Source organism: Malaclemys terrapin, chromosome 5 (assembly GCF_027887155.1).
Source record: "Malaclemys terrapin pileata isolate rMalTer1 chromosome 5, rMalTer1.hap1, whole genome shotgun sequence".
In the NCBI taxonomy this organism is placed as follows: Eukaryota; Metazoa; Chordata; order Testudines; family Emydidae; genus Malaclemys; species Malaclemys terrapin.
The window spans coordinates 87,937,741-87,961,481 of record NC_071509.1 but is presented as its reverse complement, the minus strand read 5'-3'; the positions used below and the strand labels follow the sequence as shown (position 1 = coordinate 87,961,481).

The following is a 23,741-nucleotide window of genomic DNA, read 5'->3' as shown; positions in this document are numbered from 1 at the left end:
CCCAATCGCCACGAATTTTCAAAGATAATGGCCAATGGCTCTGCAATCACATCAGCCAACTCCTTTAGCACCCTCAGATGCAGCGCATCCGGCCCCATGGACTTGTGCTCGTCCAGCTTTTCTAAATAATCCTGAACCACTTTTTTTCCATAGAGGGCTGGTCACCTCCTCCCCATGCTGTGCTGCCCAGTGCAGTAGTCTGGGAGCTGACCTTGTTCGTGAAGACAGAGGCAAAAAAAGCATTGAGTACATTAGGTTTTTCCACATCCTCTGTCACTAGGTTGCTTCCCCCATTCAGTAAGGGGCCAACACTTTCCCTGACCACCACCTTGTTGCTTCACTGACACCAATGTGGGCTGGTCATGGAAGGTGCAGGATGCTGTCATCTTTAAGAATGCAGGACTTTTCCAAAAGCTGCAAGCAGGGAAATTCTTGCCTGACTGGCTTACTAATATTGGTGAAGTTGACATGCCGGTAGTGATTCGGAAGAACATTTGCTCACCTGGCTTATGAAATCATACACTGGCCACCTTGAGAGAACCAAGGAATGACTGAACTATTGGCTGAGCAGGTGCAGAATGACTGTTGAATGTGCTTTGGAAGACTTAAAGCTTGCTGGTGATGTTTAATGCTAGATTGGATCTCATCTCATTTGCGAGGCAAATGTTCCCATTGTTGCTGCTGCATGTTGTACATTACATAATGTTTGAGAAGCAAAAGTGGAAAGGCCATCAGCAGGATGGAAGGGTGAAGTGTGTCAACTGCTGATTTTGGCCAGACACACAGGCTATGTGGCTGAGGGAGGCCTTAAAATATCATTTGAACAGTCAGCCATAGTAGTGTTGTGTGTTTACACTAACTCCCATTATTATTTTTGCAGAGGGGTAGACTGTGACATATCTACTCTGTGCAAACTAATCAATACATATACTCTGGTTTTCAAAAACTAAGTTTATGTTGTGTAACTGAACAAGCAACAAACTTTAATTGCAAATAAACAAGATGAAAACATTTTAGCAGCACTCTTAGGGTGACCCATACTTATAAAGCACAAGTAAAACAAACATTTGTTTACATATTAAAATGCTTCATTCATGGTAAAAACAAACAGTGCAGTGTGCTTGCTGGTGGATCCTGTGGTAATCACAGGCCAGTACAGGTACAGTCATGATTCTCCTTGTGTTCCCCGGATGTGGAATGGTAGAGGTAAAGGTTTATGCCATGCTGCCATGTGGTGTTATGAGTGGTGTTGGAAGCAATGTGTGGAGTTTCCCATGGAAGAAAGGCTGCTGTGTACAGGGTCTGTAGGCATTTAGCTCATTATGTAGTGCAACATCTGCCTTTGTAGCCTGAACAAAGCCATAATGTCCTACTGCACTTCCCAATGAAACTTTCGGTCCCTTTGCCTCTCCTCCATCAGGAAGTCGGTTAGTGGACACAGGTAATGCAATGTCTGTACTAGCACTACATTGATGGAAATAGGTTAACTTTAGCCCTAAGTTGTTCAGGGGAAGGTGGTGCAATTAGGGGGACTCTAACCTGGGAAGCAGGTCAGGACTGAGGCCCAGCAGTGTAGGGAAACTGTCACTGTAGCCCACATTGTACTGGTCTGTGGATAAACAGTGGACTTTCTCCAACATCAACTGATCATTCCAGAGGCAGGAGGGTATAATGGGGGTTTTTCATGATTTTTTTACGTTTAAAAACTTGGGTCTTTCTATCCTGCTTTCCTGGAAGACTTGATGAATAACTAGAATTTAGTAGAATTTTGATGGAAACAAAATTACCAGTCCAGGTCAGCCTAGGCTAAACTACAAAAGTTTCTAGCCTGAAGCAAAGGACTGGGGTGTATCCAGACTAGTCTCTACAGAAGTGTTAACTACCTTCAAGTGAACTGGCAATCAGATCAGGTCCCTCAGTTGGTATTTATTCAGATTGAAAGACTTTTTTTTTTTTTCTTTAACGCCTATTAAACTATAGCTCTTGGAAGAAAAGCTGTTTAAGAATTTAACACTCCCGCTACTTCAGATAAAAGCTGAGAGATCTCCTAATAAACATCTGAAAATCATCCAGAAAGTCTTCAAAAAAAGAAAGAAAAGACAAGACTTGACATTAATTGATGATAATCCAAAAGGGGAAAAAGCAGTTTTGTCTTTCCTTTGGAAAACACACATCTTTCAGGTCCTTATGCATCATAAAGAACTCCCCACCCCAAAAAACATCCCCCAAAAAACAGGTAAGACTCCCTCTGCATCTTCTCTCTGTAGATCCCTCTTTTAAATTCCTATTTAGAATTATTGTATGAATTACCAACATCATGTGATGAGGATAACCAGCCTTAGCTGTCCACTCAGTCTTCCAAAAAAGGTCAGCCATAATTTTTTCAAAAATAACCATCACTAAAATACTTGCAGCCCCGGTGGCTGAATTTCCAAGGGGGAAAAACAACTGGGGAAACTGCATATCCGGGTTCTCTCAATGTCTGTGATTGAGGGTTCTTTCTAGCTCAACACATCACCACTAGCAGCAATAAAAATTCTGCAACATGGACTTAGTTAACAACTCTGTTACAAGCATAAGCTGGAGTAAAATCAAGCTAGTTCTCCCATTGCTGAGTTTTGCCGTACTAACAAGACTTAAAGGTACCAAAACTGTCAATAAGACTCTCACAGACCTTGGGAGGCAGGCCAGTCCTCGCTGACAGACAACCCCCCAACCTGAAGCAAATACTCACCAGCAACTACACACCACACCACACAAACACCAACCCAGGAACCTATCCCTGTAGCAAACCTCGTTGCCTACTCTGTCCCCATATCTACTCTGGCAACAGCATCACAGGACCCAGCCACATCAGCCACACCATCAGGGGCTCATTCACCTGCACATCCACTAATGTCATATATGCCATCATGTGCCAGCAATGCCCCTCTGCCATGTACATTGGCCAAACCGGACAGTCCCTCCGCAAAAGAATAAATGGACACAAATCAGACATCAGGAATGGTAACATACACAAGCCAGTAAGTGAACACTTCAATCTCCCTGGTCATTCTATTACAGATTTAAAAGTCACTATCATTGAACAAAAAAACTTCAGAAACAGACTTCAAAGAGAAACAGCAGAACTAAAATTCATTTGCAAATTCAACACCATTAATCTGGGCAGGAATAGGGACTGGGAGTGGCTGGCTCATTACAGAAGCAGCTTTTCCTCTCCTGGAATTGACACCTCCTCATCTATTATTGGGAGTGGACTACATCCACCCTGATTGAATTGGCCCTGTCAACACTGGTTCTCCACTTGTGAAGTAACTCCCTGCTCTCCATGTGTCAGTATATAATGCCTGCATCTGTAACTTTCACTCTATGCATCCGAAGAAGTGAGGTTTTAACTCACAAAAGCTTATGCCCAAATAAATCTGTTAGTCTTTAAGGTGCCACCAGACTCCTTGTTGTTTTAATAAGACCGGCAGATGTTAATTTCAATACATACAGTAAGCAGATTTTCAAAGTGAAATCCTGATTTGAAATAGTAATTTTTCTCTGCCAATAACCATACTAAAATTATTACAAAGCAGGGAAGGTACTAGATTACATCTTAAAACACACTACATTGAATTACAGTGCCTCTTTTATACTGGAATTTTTAGTGTACACTTCTTGACTTCTACATATTTTCAGAGAAACAAAGTGAAAATTAGAAGCAAAACTTAAATGAAGGAGCCATGTATGCCTTATGGAAAAGCTTGCTCTACAAGTAAGTTGGTAGGCAGGGTGGGACTTAAAGGTGACCTGCAAAGGAAAAGAGGAATGAGTCACCTTTTTTGGTTTGTGATGTGTAAAAATGCTCTCTTAAGATCCCTGTTAAGGTTTCCCCATTTAAAAAAAAAATCTGCTTGTTACTAGCAGGAATGTTAAATCTGGTCTTTCTCTGTTTAGTTGGAGATCTTTCTTAGGTGACTTTGATAGTGGAGGAGATCTCTGCTATTAACTGAAAGGATAGGGAGTTAAATGTTCAATAAGAGTGTTTCTTCCAATTCTACTCAGGCATTTGAATTAAATAGGTATTCACAAAAATCAGATTTGTCTAACTAAAAACCCCATCCCTGCTTAGATGCTGATCCTCCAAATGCTTATGCATGTACTTGATGTAGTGAGTAGTCCCATTAATTTGAACACAATGATTAAGGATTGGGGCCTTAGTTAGTCACGTTCCACTTTCTCTGATATTCTTCAGTTGTCTGGACAGTCTTCCAGTAAAAACAGCGTACTCAAGTTCTGAATTTCTAATGTTAAAGCTAAGAAGTCATCCCCACTCTCTCCCACCACTTAAAGCTCCCCCCCACACCTCCCCAAATGCTACTTTTATACACAACAAAAACAAACAAACAAAGCGGGAGAAGGGCACAGTCCTTCTTCCCACCCATTTGCAATCACCTTTAAAGTTCTAAGCCTGAGTAGTTGCAGGGCCGGCTCCAGGGTTTTTGCCGCCCCAAGTGGCGGCGGGGGTGGGGGGGGGGGAGAAAAGCTGCGATCCGCGGCAGCTCCACTCCGCCGCTTTCTTCTTCGGTGGCAATTCGGCCGCAGGTCCTTCACTCTGAGAGGGACCGGGACCCTCTGCTGAATTGTCACCGAAGAGCCCGACGTGCTGCCCCTTCCTGTTGGCCGCCCCAAGCACCTGCTTGCTCAGCTGGTGCCTGGAGCTGGCCCTGAGTAGTTGAGACACATAATATGAAAAATAGGCTCGAGAAAGTTTGGGGCCAGGCTCATAGATTTGAGACACAAATTCACTTATGAAAGAGAGTGAAGTTGTGGTCATGATAAATTTGGTCCTTACAGTTAAGTCAGATTTATTGAGCTGTATCAGTTTGATGCAAATCAGGCCAGGATTTCTAAAAGTATGGTAAGAGAGGCGATCAAAGTGTAATCTGAAAGTCTTGTATATGACACAAGGGTTTAGAGAGACAAGATGGGTGAGGAAATATCTTTTTTTGGACCAATTTCTGTTGGTGAGAGAGATAAACTTTTGATCTTATACAGAGCACTTCTTCAGGATTAAATGATTTTAACACTGATATAACTACGACAGTACTGTAAAGTCCCAGGGCTGGTCTACACTAGAAAATTAGATCGACCCAAATATGCCGCTCAGGGGTGTGAAAAATCCACACCTCGGAGTGATTTAGTTAAGCTGACATAACTCTGTGTAGACAGTGCTAGGTCAATGGAAGAATTCTTCTGTCAACCTAGCTACCGCCTCTAGCGGAGGTGGCTTATGTACGTCGACAGGAGAACCCCTCCCATCAGCATAGGTAGGATCTGCACTTAAGCACTACAGTGGTGCACATGCAGCTGTGCTGCTGTATTGTTTCAAGTGCAGACAGACCCCCAATGTAGGTGTGCTGCCTGGTCACCAGTATGAAGTGGGGCTGGCACTGCCAGTATAACTTAACCTTGGTTTGAAACTACACAGCAGTAAAAATGCCTAAATGTAGGCATGCTCTAATGCAGTGGTTTTCATTTGCAGACCCTAAAAATTTTCAAATGGAGGTGCGGACTCCTTTCGAAATCGTAGACATAGTTTGTGGACCATATAGGTTGAAAACCACTACCCTAATGTGAGACAGTCCTACAGGCTTATTAATGTTCTGGAAAGGGAACTACTAAAACTCTCTTCACTTCCTGCAGAGAACATGGGAAGGTGGTGACAGCCCTATAGGCTGATGGGCAACGACTTTGACATTGTACTGGAGATATTACTTTTATAATGAGAAATGTTACAGACATTGTCATAAAAGCAGATTCTTGGGACTGGCTTAGTTAGAAAAATGGATTCATTTTAAGAAGATGTCTACAGAATTTGTATGTCTTGCTCAGTCCAGGATGGAAATGTTTAATGCTTAGAACACTGGCCTTTTCCTAGAATGCCAGCCAAATTAAATTGAGGACTGGTGTGTATTCAGAATCTTGATTTGCTTCACCCTTCCCCTTTGCCTCCAATTAGATGAGCGATAAGGAGAAGGAGGAATGATGCTCTTCATTCACCCTCTTCTTTACTGTTTCACTGGGTTCTCTGCTCCCTAGTCTTCACTGCTGCTCCAACTGGAGGAGAATTGGAATGGTGAACCAAATTAACACACAGCATGTTAGCTCACCCTAAGCAGTAGAGTTTTTGTGAAATCCAACACACAAAGCTATAATCACCACTTAAAAACAACCAGCAAAGTGGGGATGGAGGGTGGGAGGAAAGGTAGGTTTGTGTTGTCCCCCCATTTTTTTCCAGTTATCTTTAAATAAAACCTACAAGGATGGAGACATTTATCAAAGGTATTGTTTGTTTGCTTTTAACTTTGAAAATGTCAAGGCTGGTCTTTCCTGGTTTCATGGTGGACTCATTTGGGATCCCAGAATTGTATATTGGGCGTTTTCTCGGCTCTTAACTGAAAGCGGTAGGCTGTTGAAGCCTTAAAGAGATCTTTTCACTTAAGTGTTTGAAATAAATAGTTGTGAATAAAGCTGAACAAAAATGTCTGAATAAAAACCACTTACCTTCTCACTTAAAAAGGCAAATCTTCCTTGGTACTTTTAATTTTGTAATCCTAGCAGCTCTCTAGTCATCCATAGTCTTCCGGGGTAAGTAAGGCTTGAATTCCTGAGATAAATCAGTAGGGAAGAGAAAAACCTTTTAAAAGCAAAACCATTTAGGTCCCTTCATACATGACCGGGAACAAGCTCAGTTCACTCTTTCCTCCCTCTTCTAGGTTATGTTTAAGAACTTAACAAAGGATATAAAGAGTGTGTTTGGCCTTCTGTGGGCCTCTACACCTGTGTAAATGTCACCCTAACTGAGGTATTCAAAGTACTGGTAAGAACAGAAAATGGCACAACAGGAATCCGATCTCCTGGAAGAAATGTAATGGGAGCAGAAAATGGTATGAATATGTAATGCAAGCTATTCTTCTGGCAATCTTTGTGTTCCTCTTTGCTTTGTCCTGTGAAGGTTTGATGGCAGGCAGCAGCAGACTGCCCCCTGGCGGAGGTATGTGGTGCACTCTTGAAACCTGGGATAGCCAGTGGCCTTTCTCAAATGGCAAAAAGTCTTCAGAGAACTTGCCAAATAACACCCACGTGACCGATGTAAAATTAGAAAATTTAAAAGGAATTGAACACAGCTTTTGATGTCTGACTGTGCTAGTGTTACAGCCCACAGCATCAGGAGAAAGACAAGCTAACATTGGCAATGGATTAGTTTTAATCAAATAACCAGACATTTCTGCTTAATGCTGACAAGCTGAAATAGGATATTTGATCAAAAAAGACGCAGTGGTTCAGTCTGTCTCCTTCTCTACTAAAATTGCAAAGCATCAAAATAAGCACATTCAACATAAGTTGAATTTGGTTTAGAGAGGGTGAAGGGTGTTTATCATATACAGCTGAGCATGAGTCATCTGAGGCAAAAGCTGCAGTTTTCTCTTTTTTCAGCCTCTCAGCAATAACCCACAAAGAATCTGATAAATACTGAATTATACCACAGGGCAACTGTTCATACCTTTAATATGCTCTGTTTCCCGTTTTTTCCCCCACATTCACCTTCCGAATAAATGCCCTGTCACAAAAACAGAACTACTAGTTAAAATTATGCTTTGCATTCCACATCTGCTTCTGTAACTAACAAGATATGAAGTCCCCATAAGTACCATATACTTTAGAGAGCTCTCTGACCTATTGCAGAGCCCACAGAGAAAGCAACAACATAATTCTACCAGGCTCTAGAAAGTCAGAGGTTCACTGCAGAATCCAGGACTTTTAAACAGGGTTAAGGTCACTCGCTGCTGGTCATGTTTGATTAAATGATAAAATAAAACATGGATTTAAATCCTTTCACATAGACAAAGGTTGAGCTCTGTGATTTTTATATCACACGTTCTGGAGTCTTACTGAATGAACTCTGAATGTTTTTAAGGGCAAGTGATTAAAACTGTTCTGGCTGAACAGTACAGATTTATGATCATGATGTAATTTATAAAAATTCCAATGAAATCAAGGCACATTCAAGCTGTATTAGACAAAGATATAGTACTAGCTTCCCCTTCTGGCCAAAGAGAGCAGCAATCCCTGGGCAGGAAAAGTTTTACAGAAATGTAGGTCTATATTCTTGTGTACGCTTAAGATATGGATTATTAACGTGTCTTGTATCACCAAGATATATCCACCTCCATTACCTGACTGCCATTCAGGTAAGTGCTGCAGATCAGAGCACTCAGGTCAATATATTACTGGGAACAAAAAAGTTGCTGTCTGAAAATATGGGATAGATGAGAAACAAAGTTTCTCTGAAAGTGTGGTCTTACTATGAAAAGTGACTAGATAAAAGTGGCACCTTCTTTTTTTTTTTTTCCTCTTGGTCTCTCAGAATTGGTAAGACAACTCCCACCTGTTTATGCTCTCTGTATGTGTATGTATATATATATATATATATCCTCAATATTTATTCCACTCTGTATGCATCCGAAGAAGTGGGCTGTAGTCCAGGAAAGCTTATGCTCTAATAAATTTGTTAGTCTCTAAGGTGCCACAAGTACTCCTGTTCTTTCTTCTGTAACGTGTCTGTTCTCTGTGTATTTTCAGAATCTGATCCCCTGACATTAGGGACAAATACATTTTTACTCCTCTTGGGCCAGGTCTAATCTAGAAACTTTGTCAGTATAGCAATGTAGTTTAGGAGCGTTTTTGCAATATTTCTATACTGGTAAAAGCCCTAGTGTAGATGCAGTTACACGGGCAGAAAGTGTTTTTGCTAGTATAGCTTATTTTACTTGGGGAACTGCTATAAGTTATCCCAATTAAAAGCACTTTTTTTCTTATATGAAGTGTGTCTACACTGGGACGGTTTGCCAGTATAACTGTACGAGCAAACTTTTTCTGATATAGACTTGGCATCAGTCTTTCAATGCCAGCACAGCTCCAATAGAGACAGAGTGAACTGGATTTTATTTCTTCATGTACATCATCATTCTTCCTACCTTTCACCCCATTCCCTCTTATTGTTGTTTGCACTTATTTATTGTATCTTGTCTTGGCCCAGGAGATCTTGGTTTCCTAACCTGGTGAACATGTCAATAAACCCATCATTTTTCCTGACTCCAGGGCTGGATTTGTTATTGTATAGACCAGTTCTTCTGCAAGTTAAATCTAGCAGCTTGGCATTTGAAAAGAAGTTTGGTGTGCTCACTGCACGGAAGAAGGCAAGACACACGGTAAGGGTTTTAACTAGGCTGCAGCTCTATTAGTTAAATTACATCCAAGGTTCCTGTTGAGGGACAGCCCCGTCATTTGGTACAGGCTGGGCTGATGATAACCAAGTTACCTCAGGACTCCAGCCATGTTAGTACTCTCCAGTTGGCCCTCCTCCAGGCCCTATCCACATTTTTGTGGGTGAATTGCAGTCTGCCAAACCCTGCAGACTACTAACTCCAACTGTATTATCCCCATGCTAGGAAACATGTCCAGCAGCCATCCAATATCCTGCTTAGCCTTCCAAATCAGGTGGAGCCTGGAGCACGTTCCCAGGTCATTCTTCCCTAGGGGGATAATAATTTGTGGCATATCCTTACAGGGCATTAGTCCATGCAAAAGAGGCATGAGCTGATCCCACTACATGCCCTGTCTGCTGTGCCAAGATAAAATCACATCCAGCCTGAAGACCAATTGCAAGCCCTTTGCTGAATTACACGCTCTTTTGTAAGTCCAGTGCACAGTGCTGCACCCGCAAATCCATATCACCAGCTATAGACCTGCTCAGTACATTCTATATGATAGACGGGGAAGGAAGCAGACATGGTTAAAACCTGTGGTGCTTATGGATCACCACCATGTCAGCCTCCTTTCAGGCAGCTGCACATAGGCCTTACAGGCCCTGGATCTCTGGTGTGCCAAAACCCAACTGGGTAGCTGCTGTTGCAGCTACTATATGAAACTGATGTGTATTCCAGCCTACTTGCCAGGCTGCTGATATGCACGTCAGACTTTAGGGGGCTTTCTCATGATGGCATCTTTGTGGTCCTATGACCATACAACTGATGCTGAATGAAGTAGTGGGCAAATAGAGAAATGTCCAGCTAGGCCAGAGAAGGTAGTGAGAATCCCACTGGTGACTGGATTGATTTAAAATAAGGGAGATGATTTTTTTTTTCTCATAAGGAAAATACTAAGTTCAGTAACTTCCAACACACTCACCGTCCTCCCACCCCTTGGCCTTGCAAATGAAAGAAAAGCTAGGGTGTGTGGGTAAAGCAGCCAAGGTGGAATCTCAGGCTTTTCAGTTTTCCTTTATAAACAGGTATACACACATTCTTATCTTTTTTTCACAGGGGGACAGCATGTTGGTGAATGAGTTGCTGTGGGGATGAAGTTGTCAGGGGAGGGTAGAAATCCCACTGTTTGAAGTCTAATTGAGGGTTGTTTAGCAGTGCTCAGGACAGGTGACAGGATACTATGCTCTCTTCACCCTACCTGCTCCTCTTTGTGGCTGTTCCCATGAGATATGCTGGCCAGGACTAGAATGTAATAGCAGAACAGTACAGGGGGGAGGGGGGGGAGGGAAAGGGCTATGGGTGTGGGGTGTCTGGGTATAGGTTGTCTGTGTGTGTATGGGGAAGTCTGTGGGTGTTGGGAGGGGTGTGTATGAAGGTGGGTGTTGGGAGAGGTGAGTGTATAGGGAGGGGTGTATGTGTCTGTGTGCTGGGAGATGTCTGTCGGGGCATTGAGACAGTTATGTGAGTGGTGGTGTGTCTGTTGGGTGTCTGGGGGTGGTGGGAGAAGTGTGTATACAGGGGGTGGCTGTTGGGGGTGTAGGAAGAGGGGTGGGTGTGTGTGTGTGTACAGGGGGTGGCTAAGGGTGTGTGTTGGGAGAGGTGTGTGTACAGGGTAGGGTTGCCAACTTTCTAATTGCACAAAACCAAACACCCTAGCCCTGCCCCCCGCTCATTACATTCCCCCTCCCTCAGTGGCTTGCTTTCCCCCATCCTCACTCATTTTCACTGGGCTGGGGCAGGGGGTTGGGGTGTGGAAGGGGGTGAGGTGAGGGCTCCAGGGTGGGGTCAGAAATGAGGGGTGCAGGAGGGGGCTCTGGGCTGGGGCAGGGAGTTGGGATGAGGGAGGGGGTGATGACTCCGCCTGGGATGTGGGCTCAAGGGTGGGGCTGAGGGCTTTGGGTGCAAGAGGGGGCTCCAGGCTGGGTGGTGGGGCCAAGGGATTTGGTGTGTGGGAGGGGGCTGTAGGTTGAGGCAGGGGCTTGGGGTGCAGGAGGGGGTGTGGGCTCTGTGGTGGGGCCAGAGATGAGGGGTTCAGGATGTGTGTGGGGGTTGGGGTGAAGGGGTAACCCCTAAGCGGTGGCTGCTGGTGTTGGGATGTCTGCTGAGAGAGGTGTGTGTACAGGGGGTGCCTGGGGGTGTAGGGAGAGGGGTCTGTGTGTTCACGGGGTGGCTGGGGGTGTCAGGGGTGTAGGGAGAGGTGTGTGTACAGGGGGTGGCTGGGGGGTGTAGGGAGAGGTGTGTGTACAGGGAGTGACTGGGGGTGTCTGTTGGGAGCGGTGGCTTGGGGTGTTGGGGGACATGTGGGAGAGGAGGGAGAGAGCGGGCTCTGGGTGTGGTGGGGGATTGTTCTGTTCTTTGTGCACACGGGCTCTAGAAACGTGCAAACATCGTGCGCTCTCTAATGCGTATCACGCATGCCTGGAGCTCCCCCCCCCCCCGTGCCCTTTGCCCCGGATGTCCAGCTCGGCCTTGCCGAGAGGTGGGGAGGAGCCGCCGGAACCTGCTGCTGGGTGGGTAGGGCTCGGGCTTGGGGGGTTTGAGGAGGGCGCGTGGGGGGGCTGTGTGCGTGGTGCGGGGGCGGTCTGGAGGGGAGGGGGTTTTGAGGGGGGCTGTGTGCGTGGTGCGGGGGCGGTCTGGAGGGGAGGGGGTTTTGAGGGGGGCTGTGTGCGTGGTGCGGGGGCGGTCTGGAGGGGAGGGGGTTTTGAGGGGGGCTGTGTGCGTGGTGCGGGGGCGGTCTGGAGGGGAGCGGGTTTTGAGGGGGGCTGTGTGCGTGGTGCGGGGCGGTCGGGGGCCTGTGTAGAGTGGCGCATTGGGATTGCTCTAGGGCGGCGGGTGAGGTGTGTAGTGTTACACACGTCATTGTTCACACCTGTGTAGCCACGCCCATTAGTTACACAGGTAGCTCCCTGTAGACCAGCGGTTCTTTACCGTCCTTGTTGTGTTGCGCAGCGCGGGTGCAGCGGGCTCCTAGGCGCTGTGGTTGTACAAATAATGATACTTTTACAAACCATGTTCTGACCGTGTGAGCGCTGAGAGAGCACAGATCCCTGAATGTGATGGGGGTGGAACTGATAAATGATGGACTCATTATACAGTTATGGAACAGATTGATGAATTAAACAGTAGTAAGTCCCCAGCGCTAGATGGGATTCACCCAGGAGCTCTGAACGGATTCTCATTTGAAATGCAGAACTACTAACTGTGATATGTAACTTATCACTTAAATTGGCCTCTGTACCAGATGATTGGAGGATTGCTAATGAGTAAGGTTAAGATTCTGTCACAGATATTTTTAGTAAAATCAGGGACAGGTCATGGGCAATCAACAAAAATTCAAAGACTCCTATGACCCGTCCCAGACTTTTACTGAAAATACTGCAGGGGGGGCAGGGAAGCACAGTAACAGTCAGAGCATTGCCAGGGTCTGACCTTTGGCAGCTGCTCCAGTCCTGCCACTGCTCCTGTGGTAGGAGCTGACTACCACTGCTCCAGCCCCTGCCACTGCCTCATCCCTGGGGTTGCTGGTCCGAGGGGTCACCCTGCCAGCCAACTGCTCCAGCAACCCTGGGGCTGACCTTTAGTTGTTGCTCCAGTGCCCTGGGGACTGCTGCTCTGGCAGCCTATGCTCTGGCACCAGGGGTTTGACCCAACCCTCACCGGCTGCTGCTGCTTCAATCCCGGGGGGGGCTGACCCAACCTTGGCCGCTGCTTCACCCTGGGGCCACTGCTCCAGCAGTCCGGGGCTGCTAGCTGCTTCAGCCTTGCCCCTGAAGAAGTCATGGAGGTCTCAGCAATATGCATCCGTGACCTCTGACAGAATTGTATCCTTATGAATGTGATGCCAATTTTTAGAAAAGGCTCCAGAGGCGGTCCTGGCAATTACAGGCTGCTAAGCCCAACTTCAGAACCAAGCAAATTGCAATTATAGTGAAGAACAGCATTATCAAGCACATAGATGACTCTTCCCAAACAAATCATGTTCAACATGGCTTTTGTAAAGGGAAATCATGCCTCATTAATTTAATAGATTTGAGGGGATCCACACATGTGGACAAGGGTGATCCAGTGGATATAATGTACTTGGATTTTCAGAAAGCCTTTGACAAGTTTCTTTACCAAAGACTCTTTAAGCAAAGTAAGCAGTCATGGGCTAAGAAGGAAAGTCCTCTCATGGGTCATGGTTAAAAGACAGGAAACAAAGAGTAGGAGTAAATAGTCAGTTTTCTGAATGGCGAGAGGTAAATAGTGGTGTCCCACAGGGATCTGAACATGGACCAGTGCTGTTCAACATATTCAAAAATGATCTAGTAAAGGGGTGAACAGTGCTGCGGCAAAGTTTGCTGATATACAGTTACTCAAGATAGTTAAGTCCAAAGCAGACTGTAAGAGAGTTACAAAGGGATCTCACGATACTGGATGCCTGGGCAACAAAATGGCAGCTGAAATTCAGTTTTGATAAATGCGAAGTAATGCATATTAGAAAACATCATCCTAACTATCAGACAAAATGGAGTGTAAATTAGCTGTTACCACTCAAAAAAGAGATCGTGGAGTCATGGATAAGTCTCTGAAAATATGCACTCAATGTGCACTGACAGTCAAAAAAGCTAACGGAACGTTAGGAATAATTGGGAAAGGGATAGATATCATAATGCCACTATATAAATCCATGGTATGCCACAAGTCTGCTTCTGCGTGCAGTTCTGGTCGCCCCATCCAAAATATTAGAGTTGGCAAAGGTACAGAGAAGGGCAACAAAAATTATTAAGATTATGTAACAGCTTTTGTATGAGGAGAGATTAAAAAGACTGGGACTATTCATCTCAGATAAGGGACCATTGGGATATGATAGAGGTCTATAAAATCATGAATGGTGTGGAGAAAGCGAATAAAGAAGTTCTGTTTAACCCTTCAAGTAACACAAGACACAGGGTCACCCAACACCATTAGGTTTAAAACACAAGGAAGTATTTCTTCACACAGTGCAGTCAACCTGTGGAACTCATTGCCGAGGATGTTGTGAAGGCCAAAACTATAACTGGGTTCAAAAAAGAATTAGATAAGTTCATGGAGGACAGGTCCATCAGTTGCTGTTAGCCAAGATGGTCAGGGATGCAACCTCGTGCTCTGGGTTTCCCTAAGCCTCTGACTGCCAGATGCTGGGACTGGATGATGGGATAGATCACTTGGTGATTGCCCTGTCCTGTTCATTCACTTGGAAGTATTTGGCATTGGCTGCTGTCAGAAGACAGGATACTTGACTAGATGGACCATTGGTTTGACGCAGATTGGCCATTCCAATGTTCTTCTTTTCTAAATTTCCATTGTCAAAATAAATGAACAATGGTCACTTTGTGGTTCAGTTTCCTTATGTCATCTGTTAACAAACTTGATGTTTTGCAGAATCCAGTAATTCAGAATGGCCACCATTTTTGAATTTGTCTGCTCCAAAGTTAGGTTCCTAAATCCATGTCAGGGTCCCGATTCTGCAATGACATCTGTGCGAGTGCAGAGATCCACCTGCACAGATGTCATTGCAAGACCTGTGCTGTAGGCATCTAAATAGAAGTGGCCTGATTTTTCAGAAGTGTTGAGCAAACCAGCTTCCATTTAAGTCAATGAGAATGTCAGATGCTCAGTCCCTCAGAATAAGAGCTACTTTGTTTAGATGCCTAAATATTGATTTAGGAGTCTAACTTTAGTCCCATAGATTTGAAAATTTTGGTCAATGTGTTTCCCAATCACAGTGAACTAGTTGTACAGTTTTGTCTATGGGTTTTTTATGAAGATTTGCTGCAGTAAAAATAAGCAGAATACATTATACCGTGTATTATGTAAAGTGTGCATGCTATGGAGTGTAGTCAAATCTTGTCCTATTGCTAATGCATTTAATTTTGTCTGAAGCTACTAGAGTTACAGTAGCTCAGTTAAGACAACCCGGGTGCCTTGGAAAAGGCGTATAGGTAGTTTAAAGTTAATACAGTTCTATGCAGGAGGAGCCTGTTTGCCGAAACTCACTGACTGTAGATGTGTGTGGAGCCCTATGTGGATACAATATTTGTATCCGCATCTGATCTGCAATCTGCAAACATGGTCTGGGGATACTGCAAATTTACAGGGCTCTAGAAGTGTGCTGCTTGTGAAATTTACAGGGAAGTGAAAATAGGATTATAGAATGGAATATCTCCTGCATTGCAAGGCTATTTCTACATTAGACTTTCTGAGACAGTTCCCATCATTGCTAATTTTGGCATAGTTCTACTGAGCAGAGCAGTAGTATAGATGCAGCTTCAGGTGGCTGCCAACATTTTACCCAGTGTCTAAACCTAGGTGTTATAGTGTTTCTGGTAACTTGTCTATGAGAATGCAATTATGGGACACCCCCCCCGCACCCCGAAAATAAGCTTCATGTAGATGAGACCTAATAGGGCTCCATCTTAAATCCCCAAAGTTATCAAATTATTTCCAAATTCCCCATATTTATTTAGTGCATCTAAACTACATCTACTTCTGGAGAAGAGGTACAAAAGTTAAACTCCAGAGGGTTGTTTTATTTGATTTTGTTATGGGCTTCAGAGCAGAACAGACCTGAGGAAATATTGGATAAACATAAGGTGTGTTGTGTCAAGAGCACAGAAGGGGAATGTGCATGAGAGCTTTCTTACCTGCTGAGGTGAACTTTTTTGGTTCTTTTTGTTTTTTGTTTTTAAAAAAAAAAGCTTTCTGGCTCTCAAGAGGATAGTGTTTTTATACAATGATTTTTTTTCTCCCTATAGCTAGAGTACAAACTTTTTAAACAAATGGTTTAGTTTATTAACTTCAGCTTTAAAAATAAACAATTGTGTCTTTTCCTAAATCCACCTAATGGGAGGTTTCACATGGTGATATTTCTCCAACAAGAATAAAATGCCATCTTTTAGAGAGAGTACTTAACACAACTATTTTATGTGCAGATCTCCTTTGTACATGTTATGGACACAGGTATGGATAAAGTAAAAACTAATGATTTGACTGAAAAGATTGATCCTCTACATCTGTTAATTTCAATATTTAGAGATATTTTGAAGAAACTAAAGTGTTTTTTCTCTCCTCCTAGGCTGGCTGCAAACACAGTTGAACAGATACCACTGATACTGTCTGATTCCAAACAAGATGAACACATTGTCATTGCTGCTAAGATTCCCTCATTACCGTTTTCTTAGAAAGATTTATTTCAAAAGCTTCCACTCAAATTTCACTCCTGGATCATTATTTCCATATATTCAATCTTTTAATTCAGTATGCTTGTATTGTACAAAGTGGATGTTGCCAGCAAGTGATTTGAAAAGAGGGATGTGTTATCAAGCAACCGTAGACCAACAAACACAGGGACTTTGTGACAAGGAACAGAGACTCGTAGACAAACTTTACAGTGGATTAATCCAAGGGCACAGAGCCTGCTTGGCAGAGGCCATTACTCTCATAGAATCAACTCAGAGCAGGAAAAAGGAAATAGCCCAGGTGCTCATTCAGAAGGTATTATCCTACCACAGAGAACAAGAAAAGTTAAATAAAGGAAAACCGCTAGCCTTTAGAGTGGGTCAGTCCTCTTTTGTCTGTCCAGTAACTGTTGTGATGTTATGATATCACCTCTTGTTTCCGATATTTATCATTTTAAGCAAATATGGAGTATAGTCTGAAATCATTGGGTTATTAATAGTTTGTAACCATCTTTGAGTCACTTGTATTGTTCATAAGAATAGTTTCTCCACAATGCTGGAAAATACTCTTGGGGAGACTTTAAAAATGGCACCTCAATTTCTGGGGAGAATAAAGGGGAATTTCTCATGGATGATAGGATTAGTTTTGTTGAGCTGAAGAATATGGGGGGCTAGAAGGCATAGCTGCGCCAGCTATTCAAAGTTTAGATGAGCATTGCCAAAATGACTGTATCTTTTTTTCTTGAGGTGCATGTGTTTCCCCAAAAAAAGGAGGAGAAAAAATTGTTTGTTGTTTTATCATTAGTAAAGGCCTCACCTTAAAGCAACCTACCTTATAGCTGAGGAGAGGTGGGTGAGATTCCCTTTACAACCTATCAGATGCTTCAATATCAACTGGAAGGATCGATGTAGAGTGGTATAGTGCACAATTGCCTTATGCATGTCTGCCCAAAGGAAGCAAGAACTGGAGCAGGGCATCTTAAAGTTAGTGAAGAGTACAAACCCCAAAGCAACAGGCCAGTCCTAGTTTAGTTGTCTTAAGTTAGCATGCAAGTCACCCATCTTCTTATCTGAAACAGCAATTTTAAATATTGAATGATTTCTGAAAATTGTAGATTTGACATGTTGCATTTTTAAAGTTCTGCAGTGCAAACCAGTATGGAGAAACTTCTGTTTGGGGAGGGGAGAAGAGGTTAAATCAATCTTATGTTGCTATGGGCAAAATGAATAAGTGTTAGAGAAGTGAATGATCCCCTCTGGAGTAGACTGATATAATACACTGCAAATCTAGAATGAGAAGGCTTGGATTTCTTCATTAGAAAATTCAATATTAACATGTAATTCTAGTTGTCTTAACAGGAAGATGAAATCCACCAGTATGTGGTTTATGAAGGTGATTAGTTGTAGCAATTGGTTGCATTTTGTGATATATCTGGAGGCGGGAAAGGGGAAAGTTACTTTTTCCGACAAATATAAATTAAAAAAAACAAACACCCCTCTATTAGTAGGGGGTTTTGTGTGGAGATGGGGGTGTGTGCAAAAGAGGAGGGGTAATTTACTAGCAGTGACAGGCTTCAGATTATTTGTAGTAAATAATTAGAATAGGGTTTCATAGTATTTTTCTTAAATATATTTTTAAGACAAGTTATTTCCTTCACGTTATTGTCAAAGGAGTGTGTTGGGGATTAGTTCATTACGTGAAGAGCATTAAGAAGGAAAGATCAGTAAAGGCTATTGCCTATTTCATTAAACTAGAGTTTTTTGTCCTTCTACTACTTAGGATTGTCTGGTCCCCCTGGTGCTGGGAAATCAACATTTATAGAATGCTTTGGGAAAATGCTTACAGAGAGGGGACACAAAGTGTCTGTGCTGGCTGTGGACCCTTCCTCTAGCACAAGTGGTGGTGAGTATGTCTTAAAAGTTTTTTGGCAGCTCTCCAGCATTTAATCTTGACAATATCTGGAGCTTCTGGTGTGTGTGGTTGAAATTTTATCCTATAAAGTTACATTAGTGAACTATATATTGCTTTTTAGTCATTTTTGGTGTGCTATGGAATTAGGCATCATAGTCAGAGTTTTGTGAGGTCCCCAAACTTGTGCTGTCTTCTGGTGGCCTTGTATAGTGTCTGTCTGTCTCTCTCTCTCTCTCCTGTATGAAATTACTTCCTTGGTATTGTAAGGGGAAAGGGAAAAGTTCCTTTTCTGTGATCCGTACTGTTGTTGTTAAACTTTGCAATGTATACTGAAAGTGATGCCAAATAATCTCTTCATTTAGAGGCCATCAGAATACACTTGCAACTCAGTCCTCCTCTCCCCCCCTACCCCCCCATATATTCCTGCTTTGCCTTGGATCTTGGAAAAATACACTATCATCCTTGAATGGGAACAAATTGTTTAGCTTCTGTGGGACTATCTTGGTTCCAAGATAGACTCTTCTGTGTAGTAAGTCATGGTGAGGTTGCAGTGTCACTGAACTTGATTAACTTTTGTTGGCCACCTGCTCTTCAGCATCAGGCTCTCCAAACCCAAGTTGGTTTCATCTGCAAAACACTACCCCTCCCAAAATTTATGTTCTATGGGGCAATGCTGACTAAGCTTGATTTAGCAAACTTACCTGGGACCTACCCAGCAGTAACTGAGATTTTAATCCTTTTGTCATATATGGCTGTATCTGACTAATACGTTCTCATTTTCTGTATATCGTCCTCTTGAAACTTGTTATAATTCTACTACATGGAGATGTTACAGGTTAACTATGAATAACGACTGCAATTAGTTGTGGCTAGAAGGAATATTCCTTGAATGTGTAGTGGAGACAGACTTTTAGATCACCAGAGAAAGGGGTCAGGATAAGGAACAAAGAGAAGGACTGAAAGGACCTGTCTCCTTTTAAACTTTAGCAACACTTGTCATACCAATAAATTCTCATTAAATTCAAATAAAAAATGACTACAGGAGAGTTTCTTCTTGGGAGGACACTGCTTATCTCTGGGCAATTTGCTATGGAATGGGAGATAAGGCTTTGCTCTCAGGGAGGGATAACAGGTAAGAGTTTGCTGACGCATCTGCACTCAGGTCACACATAGGGGTTCGGGACTTGCAGAGTCCGTGCTGGCATAGAGGAAGCCCTCTGAGTTTAGGGACAGTGGGCTGCAGTAACTTGCTGTTATGCTTCTGTGATATTCTCACATCTTGCAAGCCGAAAGAGCCACACAGGAACTTGCTAGCACACAACACTGGGAAATTCTCATTTGATTCTTCAGCAGAGACACTCACCTGCACCTATGTTACTGACTATTGAAAATAACTGACTACTTGCCCTTTTTGAAATTGTTAATGTTACATGTTTAAGGCTCACTCTTGGGTGATAAAACACGGATGACTGAGTTGTCAAGGGACATGAATGCTTACATCAGGCCATCTCCAACGAGGGGGACGTTAGGAGGTGTGACTAGGACCACAAATGAAGCTATTCTGCTATGTGAGGGAGGAGGCTATGACATCATTCTTGTGGAAACAGTAGGTATGTGATTTAAATGTAAAAATCCAAAATTTAGCACTTGCATCCCACTGTACTGTCCAGGCCAACTTATGGCACGAATGATGCATATTTCCTCTTACAGCTTTTCTTCTTCCTTGTCTATTTCTGGTACTTAATCTTTTCTGGTCCATTCCTTTCATAAGTGTGTGTTGACTTCACCCAATGGGGCCTTACTGTTATATCTTTAAGCCTTGTAAGTTCTGAGAGAGAATTTTTTTCTAAAACTAGATTTCATACTGACCTTCATTGTATCCAACTTTGTTCAGCCCAGAAAGAGGGAGCCACAGTGGGACCTCTTCTTAGTACTGTCATTAGAATGGCCGTGAAAGGTCAATTCTGGTTTCAATTTTTCAGGTGTGGGGCAATCAGAGTTTGCAGTTGCTGATATGGTTGATATGTTTGTTTTGCTGCTACCACCAGCAGGAGGAGATGAGTTACAGGTATTTATCTTTTTGAAATGCTAATTGTGACCTAAAATATAAGTCTGAATTTGGAATATGTGTGTGCATTAAGTCTGAGTAATCAAGTATTAGTGCTTGGTGTTGTCCTAGCTCTTCTCCCACTGAAGTCAGAATCTTACCAACTTGACCCACAAAATTTGGATCTGAATTTTCCCAAATGTTCGGGTGTTAAGATTTAAAGTTTTGGTTCTGGCCAGTCTCTTATGATCCACATTACTCATTAGATATGATTAACTTCTTCTCACTTGGAATGCTAGTATAGGTACATGGCGGCAACAATCAGTTTACACAACTGATTAGTTTAGCAAACTCAATTATGCTCCTTTCAGATAATATATGCCAACCCATGCTACACATACATGAAGGATGTTAGTTTCTCATGGTAGAGGAATGAATATGTGAATTAATGGTTCAGAGAGTCATTATAACTGCCTAACTACTAATGAAACCTCAGACATTCCTAATATTAGGAAATTCCTGGTGCCTAAAGATTAAGAAGAAAATCAGGGGGTAAGATAATAAAACAAACAAGCCTCATTAGTTTATGAAGGTTTTATGACTGAGCATTATTTTATGACTGAGTTTTTCTAAGCATTCATTTTTTTCCCTTTTCCTTATTCCATTCAGGGTATTAAACGGGGTATAATTGAGATGGCAGATCTAGTTGCTATAACTAAAGCTGATGGGGATTTAGTTGTGCCTGCACGGCGGATACAAGCAGAATATGTTAGTGCTATGAAACTACTTCGCAAGCGCTCTAAGGTTTGGAGACCAAAGGTTTGTATGTTTTCACAATTTTCTTCTCTTTATTTCAGAAGAGGTGGTGTGTGCGTTACAGGACCTAACGTCATCCTAACTACATATTAACCACCTGGATATTTACATAAAAGTCTCTTCTGCCCCACTTGTGCACCTCTGTCTGAAACATCTTTCATTCACACATCCCTTATTTATTGGGTACCCTCCCTGAACTAGTTTGGAAAGCCCTTACACGCTCGCTCTCCTCCAAATCCTTCCTCAAAACTCTCGTCTGCTGTGATGCCTACAGCAAACTGATAATGGCTAGACCGAGGGTCAGTGGGGCTTGCTGATTTGTAATCATTTCTATACATTTTTAAGAAGTTTGGGAACCATCTTGCTGTAAACCATACTAACCTATTTAACTACTATGATCCATGGTTTTTTTTTTTTTTTCCTCCTTGTTATACCCACTTGTGATGTCTCATGGGATTTTAGTGCAACGACCTAGTCTTCCTGTGTGTGTACAGCACCTACCACAATGGGTTCCTGAGCCTGTGGTACTGCAATACAAATAATTAGAATTTATAATTGAGGCAAAGAGGCAGTAGTAAAATGCTTTTATATATAAATGAGGCTTCTTGAACACTGGATAAAATGGGCTATCAGACAGTTTGATCCAGCTGGACTGCCTGAGGCTTGGTCATAGTTTTCTGTTCCCATTCTCCCCCCTAAACTTAGAGTGCCTCAGCTTCCAGTCATGTGAAACCCCATTAGTGATTGGATGTCACTGCAGAAGGCAGGGCCACTACTACTTTGCTTCCTGATCAGATTTTTCAGCCCCCTGGCTTATCCCTTTGAAACAAAAACCAGGAAGTTATGCAAACTGACCTGAATGTGCCCTTCTACCAAACAGTGTTGTTGCTTTTTTTATGACTGTATTGACTGCTTTTAACATATTTACATAGGTGGCACATACATTTGTGCTTTGCAGTGTCTAGTGATTAATTTGTTCAAGCAGCAGAGCAATTTACACAGAGCTGAAACCTTTACCCCATAAATTTTAGTAGGGAATGTAGCCTTTCCCTGTCTGGTTCATTTCTGCTCTATATAAACACAAAGCAAGAGTGGTGACAGGTGACTTGAGATTTATATAATCTGGCAGAAGCCACACTCTCCTCAGCACTGCTGAGCAGAAGTTTAGATCTAGAAGCTATAGAGACATCCTTTTTTATTTAGGAAATGTTAAGGAGTTTACAAATCCTTGCCCTGTAAATATCAGCACCAAAACAATTCTTATAACAGTAAGCTTTAAGTTTTTAAAGAAAAAAAAAAAAACAGGAGTAGAGTTGAGTATTAGATATTAGAGTGAGCATCATTACAACACCTATTTCTAGAGATTTTATTACATTCCGTGAAAGCTCTCTATACACACTTAACAGACCAGGCATCTCTGGCAACTGTTAATAGTAAAAGAAAAAAAATCGGACCCGTGTGGGGTTTTTGGCTGAATAAAAACACTTCTCTAACTAGGCTGTTTTTAGAACGTGTTGAAAAGGGCTTGGATGTTTGCTTTCTAGCCTACAATCACTCTTCCAGGGTACAAAGGGAAGTTAATACTGTTCTTACTATAGTATTGAAACTGTGCAGGGTTTCATATTAATGCTGTACTGGCTCTAAATGTGGTTATGCAAATATCCAATTGACTTTCCATTTAAGTAGTAATATTGTATATTTTACCTTTAATTTGATAAGATCCTAAAACCTTCAGTAACAAATTATATTACTGAACTGCAGCAACTGTTTGGGTGTAAGCCGTCAGACAGTATGGGGGGAACTTTGTTCAAAAATACTTAGGCAAATCCTCTTTGTCACAAATGCTATGGGATGAGAGTATCATTTTGGAGGTGGCAGAAGCTTGGTTTTCAAGTCTCATTAGAAGGAGATGCAACATAAGCTGCCTGGTAGGGGGAAAAGTCTACAGTAGCACTTAAGGATGAGTTTGCCTTACTAGGATTGGAACTTGTGATTTTAATAGAATCTAGCTGACGCAGAACTCAGGTGTAGACACCCTCCCCAACCCACTTAGTTTCTTTTAAAATGTCCTCCTTAATCCAACAGGTAATGCGCATGTCTGCTAAAACTGGAGAAGGCATTTCAGATATGTGGGATAAAATGACAGAATTTCATGATCTCATGCTTACAAGTGGTGAGTTGATCACCAAACGACGGAAACAGCAGAAAGTGTGGATGTGGAATCTAATCCAAGAAAATATGCTGGACCATTTTCGGAGTCATTTAGCAGTGAGGGATAAGATTCCACTTTTAGAAGAAAAGGTTCTCAGTGGTGTCTTGGCTCCAGGGCTGGCAGCAGACCTATTACTGAAAGCATTCAAAGACAGACCTTAAGATCCCATGTTCTACTGTGTCATTGATCAATTTGCACAAATTATTTAAACATTAAATAAAATTTTCCTAAGCATGGC

General features: G+C 42.6%; 1 protein-coding gene across 4 annotated transcripts; it reads left to right on the top strand.

Annotated features, from left to right (window-relative positions):
- Positions 1–11,761: 11,761 nt before the first annotated feature.
- On the top strand, positions 11,762–23,741 carry MMAA (metabolism of cobalamin associated A). Of its 4 annotated transcripts, none has more exons than XM_054029808.1 (7): positions 11,762–11,827; positions 16,414–16,896; positions 18,297–18,419; positions 19,868–20,038; positions 20,411–20,496; positions 21,145–21,294; positions 23,377–23,741. In XM_054029808.1, exons 2-7 carry the CDS (start codon positions 16,470–16,472, stop codon positions 23,662–23,664), a joined length of 1,245 nt encoding a protein of 414 aa, XP_053885783.1. In that variant the 5' UTR covers positions 11,762–11,827; positions 16,414–16,469; the 3' UTR covers positions 23,665–23,741. The 4 variants fall into 4 exon arrangements, with proteins under 4 accessions (XP_053885783.1, XP_053885786.1, XP_053885785.1 ...); XM_054029810.1 differs by lacking the exon at positions 11,762–11,827 and adding an exon at positions 15,465–16,298; XM_054029811.1 differs by lacking the exon at positions 19,868–20,038.

Excerpts from the sequence above, each read along its gene's own strand:
- MMAA (XM_054029808.1), top strand. The coding sequence starts at position 16,470 with ATGAACACATTGTCATTGCTGCTAAGATTCCCTCATTACCGTTTTCTT. Across the intron at positions 18,420-19,867 it reads TTCCTCTAGCACAAGTGGTG|GCTCACTCTTGGGTGATAAA; the intron begins GTGAGTATGTCT and ends TACATGTTTAAG. Across the intron at positions 20,039-20,410 it reads CATTCTTGTGGAAACAGTAG|GTGTGGGGCAATCAGAGTTT; the intron begins GTATGTGATTTA and ends TCAATTTTTCAG.